At 39.4% G+C, this 17073-nt stretch overlaps 1 protein-coding gene across 30 annotated transcripts in view; it reads right to left on the bottom strand.

Annotated features, from left to right (window-relative positions):
* The window catches only part of ARMC8 (armadillo repeat containing 8), a 192342-nt gene that overhangs the window by 96043 nt on the left and 79226 nt on the right, over nucleotides 1–17073 (bottom strand). For 19 of the 30 annotated variants that reach the window (XM_043492813.1, XM_043492830.1, XM_043492825.1 and 16 more), the window contains 3 exons: nucleotides 11621–11713; nucleotides 7798–7857; nucleotides 5586–5666 (listed from right to left, as the gene is read on the bottom strand). The exons of 3 other annotated variants lie outside the window; for them this stretch is intronic. In XM_043492813.1, coding sequence (XP_043348748.1) covers nucleotides 5586–5666; nucleotides 7798–7857; nucleotides 11621–11713 — 234 coding nt within the window. The remainder of the gene's footprint in view (nucleotides 1–5585; nucleotides 5667–7797; nucleotides 7858–11620; nucleotides 11714–17073) is intronic. 8 more of the 30 variants (XM_043492817.1, XM_043492823.1, XM_043492837.1 and 5 more) reach the window with 3 other exon arrangements.

Below are 17073 nucleotides of genomic sequence, written 5' to 3'. Positions count from 1 at the left end.
TACAATGATGGCATGGTTTAAAGCCTGGGGATGGGGGCATGCCCATCCTAGGCTGTCCGTCTGACCAGACAACAGTAACTCTCGCTTAACATTGTAGTTATGTTCCTGAAAAATGTATTTAAGCGAGATGATGTAAGAGAATCCAATTCCCATAAGAAACAATGTAATTGGGGGATGAGGTTCAGGATTTTTTTTTTTTGCCAGACGAAAGACTATTGTGGTGTGTATATATATTCATGACCTTGTAGAATGTGAGGGCTACAGTACACAATACGTGTTATCGTTGAGGGCTCAGCCAAGTGTAGTTCATTATTAGCAGTAAGGCATTCCCTGGGAAATTCACCCTCTGACTCCTGCACCTCAGCCAAGCTTCACAATTCATTGTTGTGTACAGTATTAAATTGTTTAAAACGTATAGTATGTGTGTGTGCGCGCGCGTGAGTGAGAGAGATAGACGCGCATTGCCCCTTTAAGTATGCTGAACCCACTCAAAATACATTGCCTTTTTAAGCAGATCAGCAAGTTAAGACAGCAGCTACAGCTTCTTCTGTCTTGAGCCCCGTTGTGTCCCATCCACTCCGCTCTGTGGAGGTGGGGGGCAGGAGCGAGAGGCAGGAGCAGGGGAAGGGGGATACCCTGACATTAGCACCCCTCTTCCCACCCCACCAACCCCCCGCACACAGCAAGCAGGAGGCTCCCGGGAGCAGCTCCAAGCAGAGAGCAGGAGCAGCACACAGCAGCGAGGGGAGGGACAGCTGAACTGCCGGCAACTGATAGCCTGCTGGGCGGCTGATGCACGGGGAACTTAGGGAGCGGGGAACTGATGGGGGGCTGCTGGTCCACCCTGGTTCAAAGCCCCCACCACTAGCTCCAATGGGCTGCTCTTTCTGCAAGCAGTGAGCAAAGCAGGCGGTTGCCAAACAATGTTATAATGGAGCATTGCGCAACTTTAAGAGAGCATGTTCTCTAATTGACCAGCAATATAACAACGAAACGACATTAACTGGGACGACGTTAAGTGAGGAGTTACTGTAACGAGAACTAATACTAAGGGTAAATACTAAATTATATACAACTACTCTACAAAGAAACGTTCGTGAGACACACTGAACTAAGCGAAAGCTAGCTGAAGCAGCAGCAGTTCCAGCACCATCACTGGTGGCAAGAAGGAACTGAGGGTGGGGGGAGCTGGCAGTGCCCCTTATACCATGCCATGCCGGTGTCACTCCAGAGGGCACCAGAGCCAGGCCCCTACGGATACTGCTAAGGGAAAAACTTCCGGCACCGGTGCATGTGAGCACACACACCCAATATGGAATGAACATGACCAACACTCAAAGAAGAATACTTAGCTCTGTCATGACTGCAGGGGACTGCATTAGAAAATCTCTCTAGGTCTACTGCAGTCCCACAATTCTATGACTCTATAATGGATCAGACCAATGGTCCATCTAGCCCAGTATTCTGTCTTCCGACAGTGGCCAATGCCAGGTGCTTCAGAGGGAATGAATAGAACAGGCAATCAAGTGATCCATCCCATCATCCACTCCGAGCTTCTGGCAAACAGAGTCTAAGGACACTTGGAGCATGCTGTTGTATCCCTGCCGCTCCTGGCTAATAGCCATTGATGAACTTATCCATGAACTTATCTAGTTCTTTTTTGAACCCTGTTATAGTTTTGGCCTTCACAACATTCCCTGGCAACAAGTTCCACAAGTTGACTATGTGTTGTGTGAAGAAGTATTTCCTTTTGTTTAATTTAAATCTGCTGCCTATTAATTTCATTTGGTGACCCCTAGTTCTTGTGTTATGAGAAGGAGTGAATAACACTTCCTTGTTTACTTTCTCCATACCAGTCATGATTTTATAGACCTCTATCAGATTCCCTTTTAGTCATCTCTTCACCAAGTTGAAAAGTCCCAGTCTTATTAATCTCTCCTCATACAGAAGCTGTTCCGTAACCCTAATAATTTTTGTTGCCCTTCTGGCTATCTTTTCCAATTCCAAAATATCTTTTTGAGAGGAGGCGACCAGAACTGCAAGCAGTATTCAAGATATAGGCATACCATGGATTAATGCAGAGGGATTATGATATTTTCTGTCTTATTATCTATCCCTTTCCCAATGCTTCCTAACATTTAGTTAGCTTTTTTGACTGTCGCTGCAGATTGAGTGGATGTTTTCAGAGAACTATCCACAATTATTCCAAGATCTCTGAGTGGCAACAGCTAATTTAAACCCCATCATTCTGTATGTATAGCTGGGCTTATGTTTTCCAATGTGCATTACTTTGCATTTATCAACACTGAATTTCATCTTCCATTTTCTTACCCAGTCACAATCAATCAATTTGTGTACGATTAATGAGAACCTCCATTATGGTGTTTTTAAAAAGTTTCTGTGAAGCTTACAGATATTTCACTTTGGGGACTGTACCTTTTAATTTCTGCTTAACTAGTTTCCTCATTTTTGTGTAATTCCCCTTTCTGAAATTAAATGCTACTGTGCTGGGCTTCTTTGATGTTTTACACCCCACAGGGATGTTAAATTTAATTACATTATCGTCACTATTACCAAGTAGTTCAGCTACAGACACCTCTTGGACCAGTACTCCACTTAGGACTAAATCAAGAATTACCTCTCCCTTTATGGGTTCCAGGATTAGTTGCTCCAAGAAGCAGTCATTTAAGGTATCAAGAAACTTTATCTCTGCATCCCACCCAGTCAACATGGGGATAGTTGAAATCCCCCATTATTACCAAGTTTTTTATAGCCTCACCAATCTCCCTGAGCATTCCACAGTCATCCTCACCATTCTGGTCAGGTGGTTGGTAGTATGTTCCTAGTGCTATAATCTTATTATTCAAGCATGGAATTTCTATCCAGAGAGATTCTATTGGACTGTTTGGTTCATTTAAGATTTTTTACTATATTTGATTCTCTGCTTTCTTTCACATATATAGTGCTACTCCCCCACCAGCATGACCTATTCTGTCATTCTTATATATATTAGGTATTACTGTGTCCCATTGATTATCATTCCACCAAGTTTCGTGATGCCTATTATATCAGTATCCTCATTTAATACAAGGTACTCAAATTAATCAATCTTAATGTACAGACTTCTAGCATTTGGATATAAGCACTTATAAAATGTCACTTTTTCAGCTGTCTGCCATTGTGTGATGTAAATGAATGGGACTCTTTCATTTGACTGTTTCTCCTCTAAGGAACGTCTCTGTCTGAACCATGTACTCCTTCACAACTGTCGGCTTTCCCCCAGCCCTAAGTTTAAAAACTTCATCACCTTTTTAATTTTACATGCCAGCAATCTGCTTCTGTTTTGGTTTATGTGGAGCCATCCTTCCTATATATGCTCCTCCTTTTCCAAAAGGTTCCCCAGTTCCTAATAAAATCTATACCCCTCCTCCCTTCACCATTATCTCATCCATGCATTTAGACTCTGTAGTTCTGTCCATCTAACTGGCCCTGTGTGTGGAAATGGAAGCATTTCAGAGAATGCTATCATAGAAATCCTGGATTTCAATCTCTTACCTAGCAGCCTAAATTTGGCCTCCAAGTACTCTCTCCTACTTTCCCTATGTCATTGGTACCTATATGTATTACAACCACTGGTTCCTCCCCAGCACTATACATAAGCCTGTCTAGATGCCTAGAGACATCTGCAACCTTCGGCCGGCAGGAAATTCACCATGCAGTTCTTTCAGTCATCACAAAACCTGTTATTTATATTTCTAATGATCGAATCCCCCATTACTATTACCTAATCATCAAATCTCCCATTACTATTACAATGGGATGGAGGCCTCAGTGACAATGAAAAGGACTCAGGGATTATTGCTGACTACCAACTGAATGTGAGCTTCTCAATGCTGTGGGCAAAAGGGCTGACGTGATTCTTTTATGTACAAATAGGGGAGAATATTGAATACGTAGAGGGAGGTGATATTACCTAGAGTATACAGTACTGGTGAGACCACCACTGGAATACTTTGTCCAGTTCTGGTGTCCATACTTCAGAAAGGATGTTGAAAAATTTTAAAGGGCTCAGAGTAAAACTAAAGAATGATTCATGCTCTAGAAAGCCTGCCTTACAATAAAAAATGAAAGTAGCTCAACTACTTAGTTTATTGAAGATTAAGAGGCTACTTGACTACAGTCCATAATTGCCTACACAGGAAGAAGATACTTGATAGAGGTCTCTGACTGCTAAAAGTAAAGGTATAAAAAGATCCAGTGGCTGTAAATTGAAGTCGTCTTAGTTCAGACTGGAAATAAGATGTTTAGTTACCTAAGTGTTTAAAAATTATCATTGGAACAGATTACCAAGAGATGTGGCAAATTCTACATTACTAGGAATTTTTAAATCAAGACTGGATCTCTCTCTAAAAGGCTAGATCAGCCACTAATTATTGTGATAGATGCAGGAAGTCACTGGGTGAAGTTGTATGGCCTGTTATACAGGAGATCAAACTGGATGATTACAAAGATCTCTTCTGGCCTTTATACCTATGGATCTGTGAACAGAAAGATACAGTCTCACCCCAAAAGATAACAAATATAGTCTTAGATATATTTAAATGTAGTAACTGAAAAAATCAGGGAGGTAACTATTTACTTTCAAAGATTTCATTCTGAAAGTTTATATAGGATGACATTGTTCAAAGTTAATTATTTGTGTAAGATGCTCCTTGTCTAAAAACCTTTCGTAATTGCTTAGCCTCCGCAAGGTCACAGCACTGACTTTAATCCACAGTCATGTTTTCCACAAGCATATACCAGACATAGTTTAAACTATGTATTTACTTATGTGTTAGCCCTGAGGGACCAAATTCTCAAAGCCTTAGACAGAACACGTATGCATCTGTGTGTGTACTCAGACATGCAGTTTTGAGTAAAACTGTGGAATTTTGCTCAGTCTCTCTCTTTGAATCAGGCTTTGAAAATTTAGTTTCAGACTGCCAGCAAATAGCCATCAGAGGTACCACTGCCACCAAATCCAAATTCATACAGTGTGATGTTATCCCAGAAATACTACTTCACGACAACACTGTGCAATCAAATCAGCATTCTTCATTGATACTTGACCCATCCAGGATGGATTTCAGAAACAAAAGCATATGGTAGAACCCAGACTCCAAAGGATTCGGTGGAATAAAAACCACTCACAGGCCCTTTCAGCTACATAATCAAGTTTTCAAAACATACTTGACTTATTTCTATCCAGGTCAGCTCATCTATGCTCCCCTTTTCACCAGCTCTTTCTTTTAAGATGTCTTCATTTTCTTTTGTTTGGCGAAATGGCTGTTTGCCTCTAAGTCAAGCTCTATTTCAATTACTGGTATTTTAACTTTATAGAGCACCCAGATACGTTGTGGCAGGTTTCTCTATATCTCTCTACACCACACAAAAACAACAATAGGCACCCAAAAATGTGTATTGCATACTTTTATATGTGTGTGTGTATGTATATATGAATACATATAATTTCTATAATTACATTAATACAGATTGCTTTTATAACTGATGTGAAATCAAAATCTCAAGCAGTTTTAATGCCTTACTTTGTAGGACGTGGAACTTAATAGGTGAGCAATATTCTGAACTGCTCCATGGTTAAACAAGATTGTCTGATGATCTGGACCCTATAAAGGGAAAAAAAGGAGTATTTATTCTTTTAAAAAACAAATGTGGAAGAGGCTTCCTGTTAACTGTAACTTCAGTAAGTACTAAAATGCAGGTTTTCCTGCCATTCTTTGCTTTGTACATTGGAAACATGCTAGTTTCTTTACCGTTTGAAGTTAACTTTCTGTTACATCTGTTGAGCTTGACCTACTTATTGATAGTCATTTTCATTCTCATTCTTGGAAGGAAATACCAAAACTAGAGAGATTAGGAGTAGAGTGAGTGAAGTTATATTATTTTAATTAATGACGGATGAGTTCTACAATAATTGACAATGGGGATTTTACTTTTCATAGCTGATGTAGGGCTGCTGGTAAAATACTGTTTCAATCTTCGCATTATTACATAAGATTCTCAATAATCTGCAACACCTCTTCCATTGCTAATCCCATGCATTTTCACCAATAACCACCCCAGAAAAGATAGCAAGTAACCAATTCTAAAACTGTTCCCATATATCAGGATGTGCATCAACTGACAGTGTGGCGAGAGTAGTGTCTCACTCCTACACAGTATACAATATGCATCCAATGAAGTGAGCTGTAGCTCATGAAAGCTTATGCTCAAATAAATTTGTTAGTCTCTAAGGTGCCACAAGTCCTCCTTTTCTTTTTACTCCTACACTAGTAACTCCTACACATATAATCTAGATTTAAAAAGTTTATAATACTATTTCAAATACATCAACTGTAAAGACAGCTCACCAACCTTAAGTACTTAAAGAGCAAGTAAAAATAAGTGTCTGAGGTGTTAAACATTTTTCAGTTTTCAAAAACTCGGTTTGAAATCAATTCAAGTCCAAATACTGACCCCATGTCTCCTCTACAGTACAAAAGTCTCAAGATCTCTGTGGTCTGGCCAGGCTCTATGGAGTAGAGGAGGAATGGAACCCTCAGGGGACCTCCCACCCTCAGCAGTCTCAGTGAATCCTAGGTGATCAGTGAGCTCTTCCTCCCCTGGAAGTTGAGTGCATGACTCTACTCCCACTGCCTCTTCCCATGACAACCCACCTTTGAGGGCAGGACTGCCCCAACCTGCAGAACTGGCTGGCAACTTCAAAACAGAGACGTCAGATGGGGATGATGGGCCTTATCGAGACTGAGGATGTCTGGAGAAAAAAAGGCACAACCCTGACAGACTCCTCCCTGCTCCCATTCCAGGGGATACCTTTGTTCCCCATTCCTGGTTTATGCTATACCCCTTGGCTGCTTGACAGGGGCTGCTATGCCCTCAAGGCTATAGTGGTCTCTGCTTAGCTTTTGCATGGGAAGAGAAGGGCAGGACCCCCAGTCACCAACAGGCTCCCTGCCGCTTTTAATAGCTCCATGTATCCATTCCTGTGGAACAACTCTATGGTCCCTTGCACACCAATCTGATCATCCTCTATACTGGTCAGGCCAGTGTACAATCGCTATATGGGGGAGTAAAGGGACTAGTACTGCCTTTACAAATGTGTAAGAGTCAGGTTTTGGCTCACAGAGTTAAATTTCTAAATAGAGTCAACAGCCGTGACAGCATGTGTCACCACAAACTACATAATTCCTAACAATAAACTTCAGTATAAACACCCTAGAATAAAATATGTATCCCCAGTATCTGCTCTGGAGCTCCCACATTGGTATGATGTCTGCTCTGTGCACAGCTTCTGTAGCCATTTGATTGGTTTAAAGAGACAAAGGTGGGAAACACCAAATTTGACCTGCAAAACACTGCCTGATTTTCTTGATTGATTTGCAACCTAAATGCTAATCGTCTTCCTGCCAGAATGAAAATTTCAGTATTCTGTTTCATACTTATACCAACTTGGCACACATGAACTACAGACCTCTACGCATCTGATAATAGTAGAGACACTTCACTTCCAAGCTTCTGACGAGTCATTAAAAACTGGGTTTGTTTGTTTTTTTTAAAGGTATTATGAAAAATATTTTTTGTACTTCATTTATAATTATCCTTTTCCAAAAAAACCATGAAAATTATTTTTACGTATAACATATCCGATGCTTTAAGATGCTTCAGCTGCTACCACTGACAACTTCCTATTAAAAAATGCAATTAAAATACCTTTTTTTGCTGTAGAAAAACACTTACATTGGCACACAGAAGTGGCTGAGGCGATGATTTAAAGCCGCAGCTATGCCAGTGTCGAAGCTGAAGAAGAGATATTAAAAGACGGGGGGAGAAATGAATGAAATTGAAGTAAAGAATTGCTTTAACTTGTTTTTGTAACCTGATAAACATATCACTTATCTAGTTCCCATGTGCCAGATTTTCAAAGAGAATCATCTAATTTGTTATGTGTAAATACCACCATGAATACACAAATGAGTTATTTGTGTGCACTCATGGCTAGTTAGCTACAAGATTAGACATGCATGCAAACAAATATTCAGTTTGGATATGTACTTAAAGTGTTTCCTTGAATAAATCAGGTATGCTTAATATATGTATACATATCTTTGAAAATCTGACTTTGTATTAATAGCCCAAATTTAAGAACTCTACTGTCAGGCTTATTCAACAATAAATAGTAAGTTGTTTTAAATCTGGAAGACTTGATTATACACTATACATTTTTAATTTCAGATATCTCAGAAACTGAGTCAATAATGAGGGATAATTGCTTTTGTTACTCTGAGTACAAAAGTAATGGTGGAGTTCTAGGACCTATTTTAATGATACTGTGCCTGTCCTCCAAAGATTCAAGGTATTTAAGTTTTAAATCTTCCTTGGATGTAGCATTTGGGGAACAGAAACAACAGTTCTTGATTACACATCATTCATTACTTACAGATCATCATAAAAAGTTGATTTTCAACAAAATAGCATGGCCTTTTACAGATGATGTTCAAAAGAACAAACAGTTTATGATGACAAACATCAAAAAGACTCGAAAATATCTTTGGATGCTACAGACTCTCACGCAGAAGTTCAACACAAGACCTACGAACTAGCTACAGCCCACTTACACTTAGAATGAGGCTTAAGAGGGATTTAGCTAGTTCATAAGCCTTGTGCTGTACTGCTGCCTGGGGTGAATTTCATTTATCCTGCATAGCTAATCAAGGTGTTATTTAAACAGTAATAGCAATTACATTCAAATGAAATTTCCAGAGCTCATTTTCAAAATTTTGGTACCATACAATCATGCATCAAAAAAATAGGTCTTTTAAAAATAAAAAGCTCACTTTGACAATTAAAGTAGTAATAAAGCTTCTTCACTTATGCCACCTTCCCTGAAAACAGATTAACTGTGACAGAGAGAACCTGAACCCCGAATGCCCTTCCAACGTAAGTTTCAACATGCATTTTACAATGCTTTGTGCATTATTGTAGCTTGGTTTTCAATTAACTTGATTTTGTTTATTTTATAGGCAGATGGTGTCCAAGATTTGTATGTAAAAAACAGGCCACCCACTTGTCCCAAGAACCAGCATTCCCCTTCGTGTCCATCCAAAATCTCTCCAGAGTCGTCACTCTGTCAGTCATTGCCACTCAATTTTTTTTTTTAGCTCAAAACTCTCAGCGTAAATAGTAAAAGATATGCCGCAAACAAAAGGAAGTATGCAACCATACTAACAACATTGAGTAAGGATTTTCTATCTAAGGAAAATGTTTGCTGTCGTCAGTGAAATTTGAGGAGGAAAAAGAGAGAAGAAAGTTGATAGGCAAAGAAGCCTCCCACAACCTGAGCTGACCTTCTGCCCAGGAAGAGGGAGGCAGTGGGGAACCCTTCACAGGAACACTGGTTCTTAAGGGGAATGTGGTGTCAGTTATCTTCACAAATGCTAGACCACCTGCCTAGAAAGTAAACAAAAGAAAAAAAATACATTGAAGCACAAATAACCCTTTAAAATACATGTTGAAGCTTACCTAAAACCAGTATTCATAGTGAAGTGTTTTCCCCAGAGAAATCAATCACAAAGATTCTCTCCAGCACACAATCTGTTCAAGGGAAGATATAGCTTTCATTAAACAAGCTCAGACTATCCACGGCCACAGGCATATTGAAACTTTCATGGATGTTTGATATCTTGCCTATCTGTACAAGACAGAAAAACAGGTTTTCTTTAACCCTTGTAAGTATGTTAGACTCTGACGTATCAGCTGCCTGGTATTATATCTGAAGGCACAGTAGTAGGGCATTTGTCTTGGTCGCTAGATCTTGTACCCATGGAATAAAGCAGCTAAAAAGATAAAAGAGGTATTTTCAAGTTTCCCATGAAAGATTCTATTTACCTAGAAAAACAAAGATCGAGTTTTTGTCCAATTTAAGAAACAGCTTCAGAAGACCTCAAAGCATCAAAAATTTGGGTCTCTCTTTCGCTTTGTATTATCTGATCCTCTTACCTATTCTAAAACGGTAGTGTTTTCTTGTTATGATTCTTGGATTTATTTTATGACAACTATTTCATTTACTATTACTCATTTATATTTTCAATCATTCACACTCATGTATTCAGTGTGCCCTACATGCTCATGGTTTCTATAATTTCATGTGAAAATTTTCAAGGTTTTTACATTTTTGCTGTAAAATGTGACATTTTCAAAATATTCATGGTAAACTAAATGTCCCAATTTTTTCAGTTCAGTGGAAATAGCATACTGGCTATAGAAGACTTTTTTTTTTACTTTTTTCTTTATTAGTGAATGGGGTTTGGTTTAGTTAATTAAATATTTATGATACAGAAAAGTAGGCAAGTTTTACAAAACAGGGCAAGGTGTTCATTTTGTCAGGGAGAGCAAGACAGAATTCATCCTTTTCACAATAGTGTTGGATACTCAAGGGTAAGAAATCCACTTTTCATATACCTGATTTGGTTGTGTAGTGCTGCTGAGCTACTACTTTCATTTATATGCAAGCTTGTGTTTTATACAATCAATCCTGTGCTAACACTTCTATAATAATGTGCTAACAATTGTTGTAACACAGCATTCATTCTAAAGAACATGTTTCCAAACTATATCTTCTTACTCAGTTTTCAATTGGAATTTTTTTCTTGTTAAAAAACACATATTTGAGAAATCTATTTAATATTTTAAAGGTTCTAGTTTTCATCTTATAAGTGACCCCAGAGTAACTGACTAAACTGGATAATCCCTGATTTCATCAAACTAATGCAAGATTATCAGGATTTAAGGTAATGTTGGAATAAAATTCCACATAAAAAATAAATGGGCAGAAATAATAGGAACTGGAGTGTCTTTCTTTCACTATGTTAACCACAAACTTTACATTAATTTGTATATTTCGCTCTAGTGTTCTCTGTGTTGTAACAGTTTTCCTCTACATATCCGATTCTTTTGCTAAAAGAAAGCCTCTTAATATCTAAGATTTGAATTAGATCATAAATGTCACTTTAGTTTCAGTTCTCAGTTTAATAAAAAATTGCAATTCCATGAGTACATACATATGCACACTCACTGCATAAGAACTAATGAGGAAGAGTACAATTTTAATACAAGAACACTTTTCATTGGTCTATAATCTCTCAAAATACAAAATATCATGGGTACAAAATGGCTGCCTTGAGAGGACAGAGGCAGTCTGAGCTAAGTTTGATTCAATAAATTCCCAAAGCAGAGCAACAAGAAAAACTGAAATCCTCAAATATAATCATGCTGACAATGAAGTTTTATGTTTCATTCAATTTTTGTTTTTATTTTTTTAGTTAATACACTCTAATTCCCAATAAGCCCAAAGTTCTTATTATCTACAAACTTTACTTTATCCAAGAGCAGTATCTACCTATAATCCCAGAAACACTATCAGCAAATGGGGGGGGGGGGGAAGGAGTGATTCAGTCTTTATTGTGCTACTGTTCCAGCCATAGAAGTCAATATTATCTTATACAGTTTTTAAATGGCTGAAACACAAGAACCTTCATGGAGAATATTTATTCTCTTTCCTTACTTTGCAGCAATGTGAGAAGATCTGACATATGTATTCTTGAGTATATCGAGACCTACTAAGCAATGCCATGAGGTGGGGGATAACTGTAGCATCCTAGAAACAAGTCAGAAAAGAAAACAGTATTAAAACTAGAAATTTCAGCACCATTAGTGAGCAATCTGTAACTAAAAAGCAGCATCCTAAGCTTTTCAATAGTCAGTACCCAAGCCTAAAATGGGGGACCTGCTGAGACGCACAAGGAAAAAAGACTAGGCCATAAAAATACTATGGGGGTGATTTTCAAAGAAAATGACAGCTTGGTGCTCAATTCCCATCAAAAGTCAATGTTCTTAACTCCCAGCTACGTGTCACTGAAAAATCTCTGCATTAAGTAACCTACTTAGTAAGACGTCTTGGGACAAAGGAAAAGAGGAATTCTGCTCACAACAAACTGTCACTGACAGCAATCACTGAATAAAAAGCTCTGTGTATTTTTGAGACAAAAATCCCCCAGTGGCATTCTTCTCCCAGAACAGTAATTTACTTACCTTCTAATTGGTTATCTCTTAAATCTGAGAGGGTGGGAATGGAGGGAGTGTAGGAAGTGAAGTGCCAGTATAGAAAATGGATTTTTTCATCCTCCTACCAGCAGTTGGAGACAAGACATCAAAAGAATTTAGTGATATTGGCCTTCCATCTGAACAATCCAATTCAAGAGAGTTTCCTTTAGTGCTGACATAGCACAAGCATGCATACTCATAGTGGGAAAAACTAAACAAAGAGTAATCAGAAGAGAAATCAGAGAGAAAAGGAAGATCACCTTGCTACCTGTTTCTCACTGTTTTGGTTCTGTTATGAATCCAATCCTGTTTCTTAAGATCACTATAGTAAGTGAGAAATACCTAAATATTGTTATAAATCAATGAAAGATTTAAGATATCTAACAGATATATTTTAGCAAAAGCCAGCTACAAGTGGGGATGCCACTAGAAGCAGTGGAAGATTAGCAGTTTTTGTGAACTCCAGAAGCCAGCCTCAACTAAATCATCTCTGAAACACAGGGTTTGGTTGTTTAAGCAGAGGAGACTAAATATCAGAAATCCCCTGTAACAGGTTGCTTCTATGTTGACTATGACAGATAAACTGAGTCCTTCACCTGGGGAGAGCTGGAGTCAGTAAGAACTGTTGTGATGATAAGATAGGTTTTTTTGGATGTTACTTTCCAGCTACCCTATCTGTTATGTTATGACAATAGAGAAAACAACAGTAACTGGGTACAGGTTTATACTGCCAGGGCCTCAGTTTCACTTGTGCATTAGCAAACAAAAAAATAAATTAAAAAAGAAAAAAAATTAAAACATCTACAACTTTAAAAAACTAAGTAAACCTAACAAAGCTCTCCTATTATCTCTATCTCCACAGAATATTTTAATGAGGAAAACCTTTAATGAACAGAGACTCAGATGGTATGAAATTCCCCCGCTGGGAAACACTCTATTTTAGGTTGTTAGGCATTGTGAAAAGTCTAATCCTCTCTTCTTAACAGAAAACAGGAGACAAACGTACAAAATTTTGGAGACAATAAAAAAGTAAATACAGCTTCGGTCTCTGCTGCTTGCTGTTTCATTGCTGGAAAGTGTCAGCACTTGGTACAGGACCTTATTAAGCCCTCCAGAACCTACCAGACACAGGCTATTGCTTTCAGCTTGCCTCTCTGGTCACAGCAGTATCGCAAGGTTAGTTTTTTCTGGCTGGCTAAGTCAGACCCTCATTAAATAAAAGGAAAAAAGAAAAATACAAGGGTAGAAATAAGAGGGTGAGGAAAACATGATGGAAGGATTTGTGATAGATTATTAAATAGCATTGCGACATCAAACACTGAGATGTGATATTTTATTAACATTATAGGTATGCCAACAATGCAAAACACTTCCTGCAGCAGCAAGTCTCATTGTCCAGTCAACTTACTGAGGCTCATGCTGCTAGGCTAAAAACAGCGGTGTAGATGCTCCTGCTCAGACTGGGGCCCAGAATCTGAGACCTACCCCCTTTGCCAGATTTTGGATCCTGGACTCCAGCCCAAGCAGGAACTTCTACACTGCTATTTTTAGCCCTGCAGCATGAGACCAAGTCAGTTGATCCAGGCTCTGCGACTCGCTGCTGCGGGAGTTTTGTTTTGTTTCTTGCAGCTTAGATGTACCTTATAGATATGTCTATATTGCAATTAAACACCCATGGCTGGCCCATGCCAGGTGACTCAGACTTGTGGGGCTTGAGCTAAGGGGCTGTTTAAATGCAGTGTGGATGTTCAGGCATGGGCTGGAGCCCAGGCTCTGGGTCCCTGCAAGAAGGGAGGATACCAAAGCTCAGGCTCCAGACAGAGCATTTACACAGCAATTAAGCAGCCCCTTAGCCTCAGCCCTGCGAGCCTGAGTCAGCTGGCACAGGCCAGAAATGTGTTTTTGACTGCAGTGTAGATGTGCCTTATGTGACTTGGTCAGTGAGGTGAAGTTATTGATAACTGGGTTATAAAACTTTTCTGTATTAATCCATTGATATAACTTAATAGGGGGCTGTGGAAAACAACAATAGCTATAGATAAGCAACCCCCCAGCAAACATTGGGGGGCAACTACAGGCCAATGGCATACTTCCAGGCTCAAAGCCGAAGTGAAAACTCTTCTGCCAATGCTGAGAACTAACAAATCAAAGGGCTATAAATAGTTAAATGCCCTGCTCATGAAAGGAAAGGAGGGTCAATCAGGAGCTGTCCAGAGTGACAGGTTGACAGAGTAAAACTGCAGAGCGAATCTGAAGAAGTTGAGCCTTCCCCCAGACCCAGATAATGTAAGCCATAGGGAGACACAGGTTTTCTCTTAAATGCTTTGGTTCTAAGTAAATACTTTGCTTTAAGAAAAAGTATTTAAGCAAAGGTTGTTTGGTCACTGGTTACCACTACCACTGCTCCCAGAGGGAGCAAAGCCACGGGCACAGAAGGTAAGTCAGGCCTGCTGAGGTACTCACAATTCGTCACAGGGGACTGCAACCTAGAGCCTTGTCTGAGAATGGGAGAATCCTGTAATTCTACCTGAAGAAAGGCAACGACTAGAGGCCTGAGAGGGGTGCTCTCGAAGAGACCAGGAGGGGTCTGAAGTACAGTTCACCCTTTAACTATGACAGAAGTAATAGTAGGAACTTTAGTTTCCCATCTCAGAACACAATTGTGGAGATGGTACTATTGCCTGTTTCCCCACGAACATCTTGTTTAGTCAGAACATCTTTCAGCACCGGGAAAAAGAAGGCCCAACTGTATGACTATAAATCCCTCAGTCCCAGCAGGTCTGCAACAGTGTTGAAAGTCTCAGCCAAGAGTGAGATGCAGTACAGTTCTCCCTACCAGACATTAGCTTGCTGTCATGCATAAGCAAACTGACAAGTGCTGCCCAGAAAAGCAACATCCAAAAGGAGTAGCCACCAAAGCAAGTGCCAGATGGTCCATACCTGCATGCTTGCTCTCATCTTAAGAACACTTTTGCCTGTGGCTACAATTCTGCAAATTCACCAGCAGGCCTGAAAGCCTTTTTGTTCAAAAAACTCAATTTACACCATTCCTTAGCAGTCATTATGTTTTCTTTCAACAGCTTTACATAACATGTATATAGGTTAAAATCATATCCTGCCACCTTTCACCCACCTTTGGCAATTTAAGATTTCAAGCCACATTAAGGCTCAACACAACTGAACCACATATTAATTGACTTTTCTGGTACCCTGTGAAACCACCATCAGCTAAGGTTCTTGCAGTTGTGTCAGGAAAAAGGTGATAGACTTCTGTAAAAGTAACTTGTGACATTTTGGCTAAAATACTAGAAAGATATAAAATTAATATTAATACTGAAAAAGGTTTGGGGGTTGTGATGGATAATCAGCTGAACATGAGCTTTGCTAAGATGCTGTGGCCAAAGGGCTAACACTATCCTTATATGCATAAACAGGGGAATCTTGAGCTGGAATAGATAAGTTATTTTACCTCTGCATTTGGCACTGGTGCAACAGCTGCTGGAATACTGTGTCCAGTTCTGGTGCCCACAATTCAAGAAGGCTGTTGATAAATTGGAGAGGACTCAAGAGAATGACAAAAGGAGTAGAAAACATGACTTATAGAATAGACTGAAGGATCTCAATCTATTTAGCTTATCAAAGAGAAGGTTAAGGAGTGACTTGAGTACAATCTACACCTCCCTATATGGGGAACAAATATTTAATAATGGGCTCTTCCATCTAGCAGAGATAGGAATAATAAAATCCAATGCCTGGAACCTGAAGCTACAAAAATTGGAAATAAGGTGTGCATTTTTAACAGTGAGAGCAATTAATTACTGGAAATATTTACCAAGGATTGTGGTGAATTCTCCATCACTGGCGAATTTTAGATGAAGACTGGATGTTTTTCTAAAAGATCTGCTCCAGGAATTATTTTGGGAAAGTTCTATGACCTGTGTTATTCAGGAGGTCAGACTAGATTATCACAATGGTCCCTTATGGCCTTGGAATCTATTAAGCTATAAGAAGGAGCAACAGGAGATTCATCATGGGTTGGATGTTCTTCACACAGAGCTCCAAAGCAGAGACAAGAAGAAATTAATCCAAACCCCTGACATCCCATGTAGGAATGCAACTGGTTCATTTTAAAAAGTGACAGAAGTGAAAAACAAATTAAGTTAAAAGCCTAACTAGAAAAGGCTGATGTTTCTGCGGGAGACAGGAAGTAAACTGGGTTGCTCAGCCAGAACCAGCCCTTATATCTTCAATTTCTTTTGATGTTCTCGCTCCATCAGCTGAAAGTGGGATAGCAATACTTAGTGTCTTGATAGACTTACTTCAGGAAAAAATACCAATAAATCTAGACAGCTAGCTTGGCAGGGTTCTCAAAGGGAAAAACAAATCCTAATCTTATAAACCCATAAGTGCTGAAATGAGTTTTGGGAACATGTATGCAGAATTGTTGTAGCTGTGTTGGTCCTAAGATATTATGGAAACAAGGTGGGTGAGGTAATATCTTTTATTGGACCAAGTTCTGATGGAAGGAGAGAGAGAGAGAGCGAGAGCGAGAGCGGTTTCGAGTTTACGCAGAGCTTTCTTCAGTTCTGCAAAACTTGGGCCTGGTCTACACTGCACGATAAGGTGGACATAAGCTGCCTTGCGTCAACCTAGCCGTGGAACTGTCTTCACTTAAATTTGGCTCCCAACAATGTAAGTGCCTCTCTACAGTGACTTAACACCACCTCCCCAAGTAGTATAGAGTCACTGTCGATGTAATTAGTTTGATGCAGTGTCTATATACACTGCACTGCTTACATTGACTGTTACTCGCTTTCAGGAGGTGTCCCACAATGTCCCACACGGACAATAGAGTCGACACAGTTGCTCCTCATGAGGATGTGCACTGCCGACAAAAAGAGCCAAGCATGCACA

This window comes from Dermochelys coriacea, chromosome 9 (genome assembly GCF_009764565.3).
Source record: "Dermochelys coriacea isolate rDerCor1 chromosome 9, rDerCor1.pri.v4, whole genome shotgun sequence".
Classification (NCBI taxonomy): Eukaryota; Metazoa; Chordata; order Testudines; family Dermochelyidae; genus Dermochelys; species Dermochelys coriacea.
This window is presented reverse-complemented; position numbering and strand designations above follow the sequence as displayed.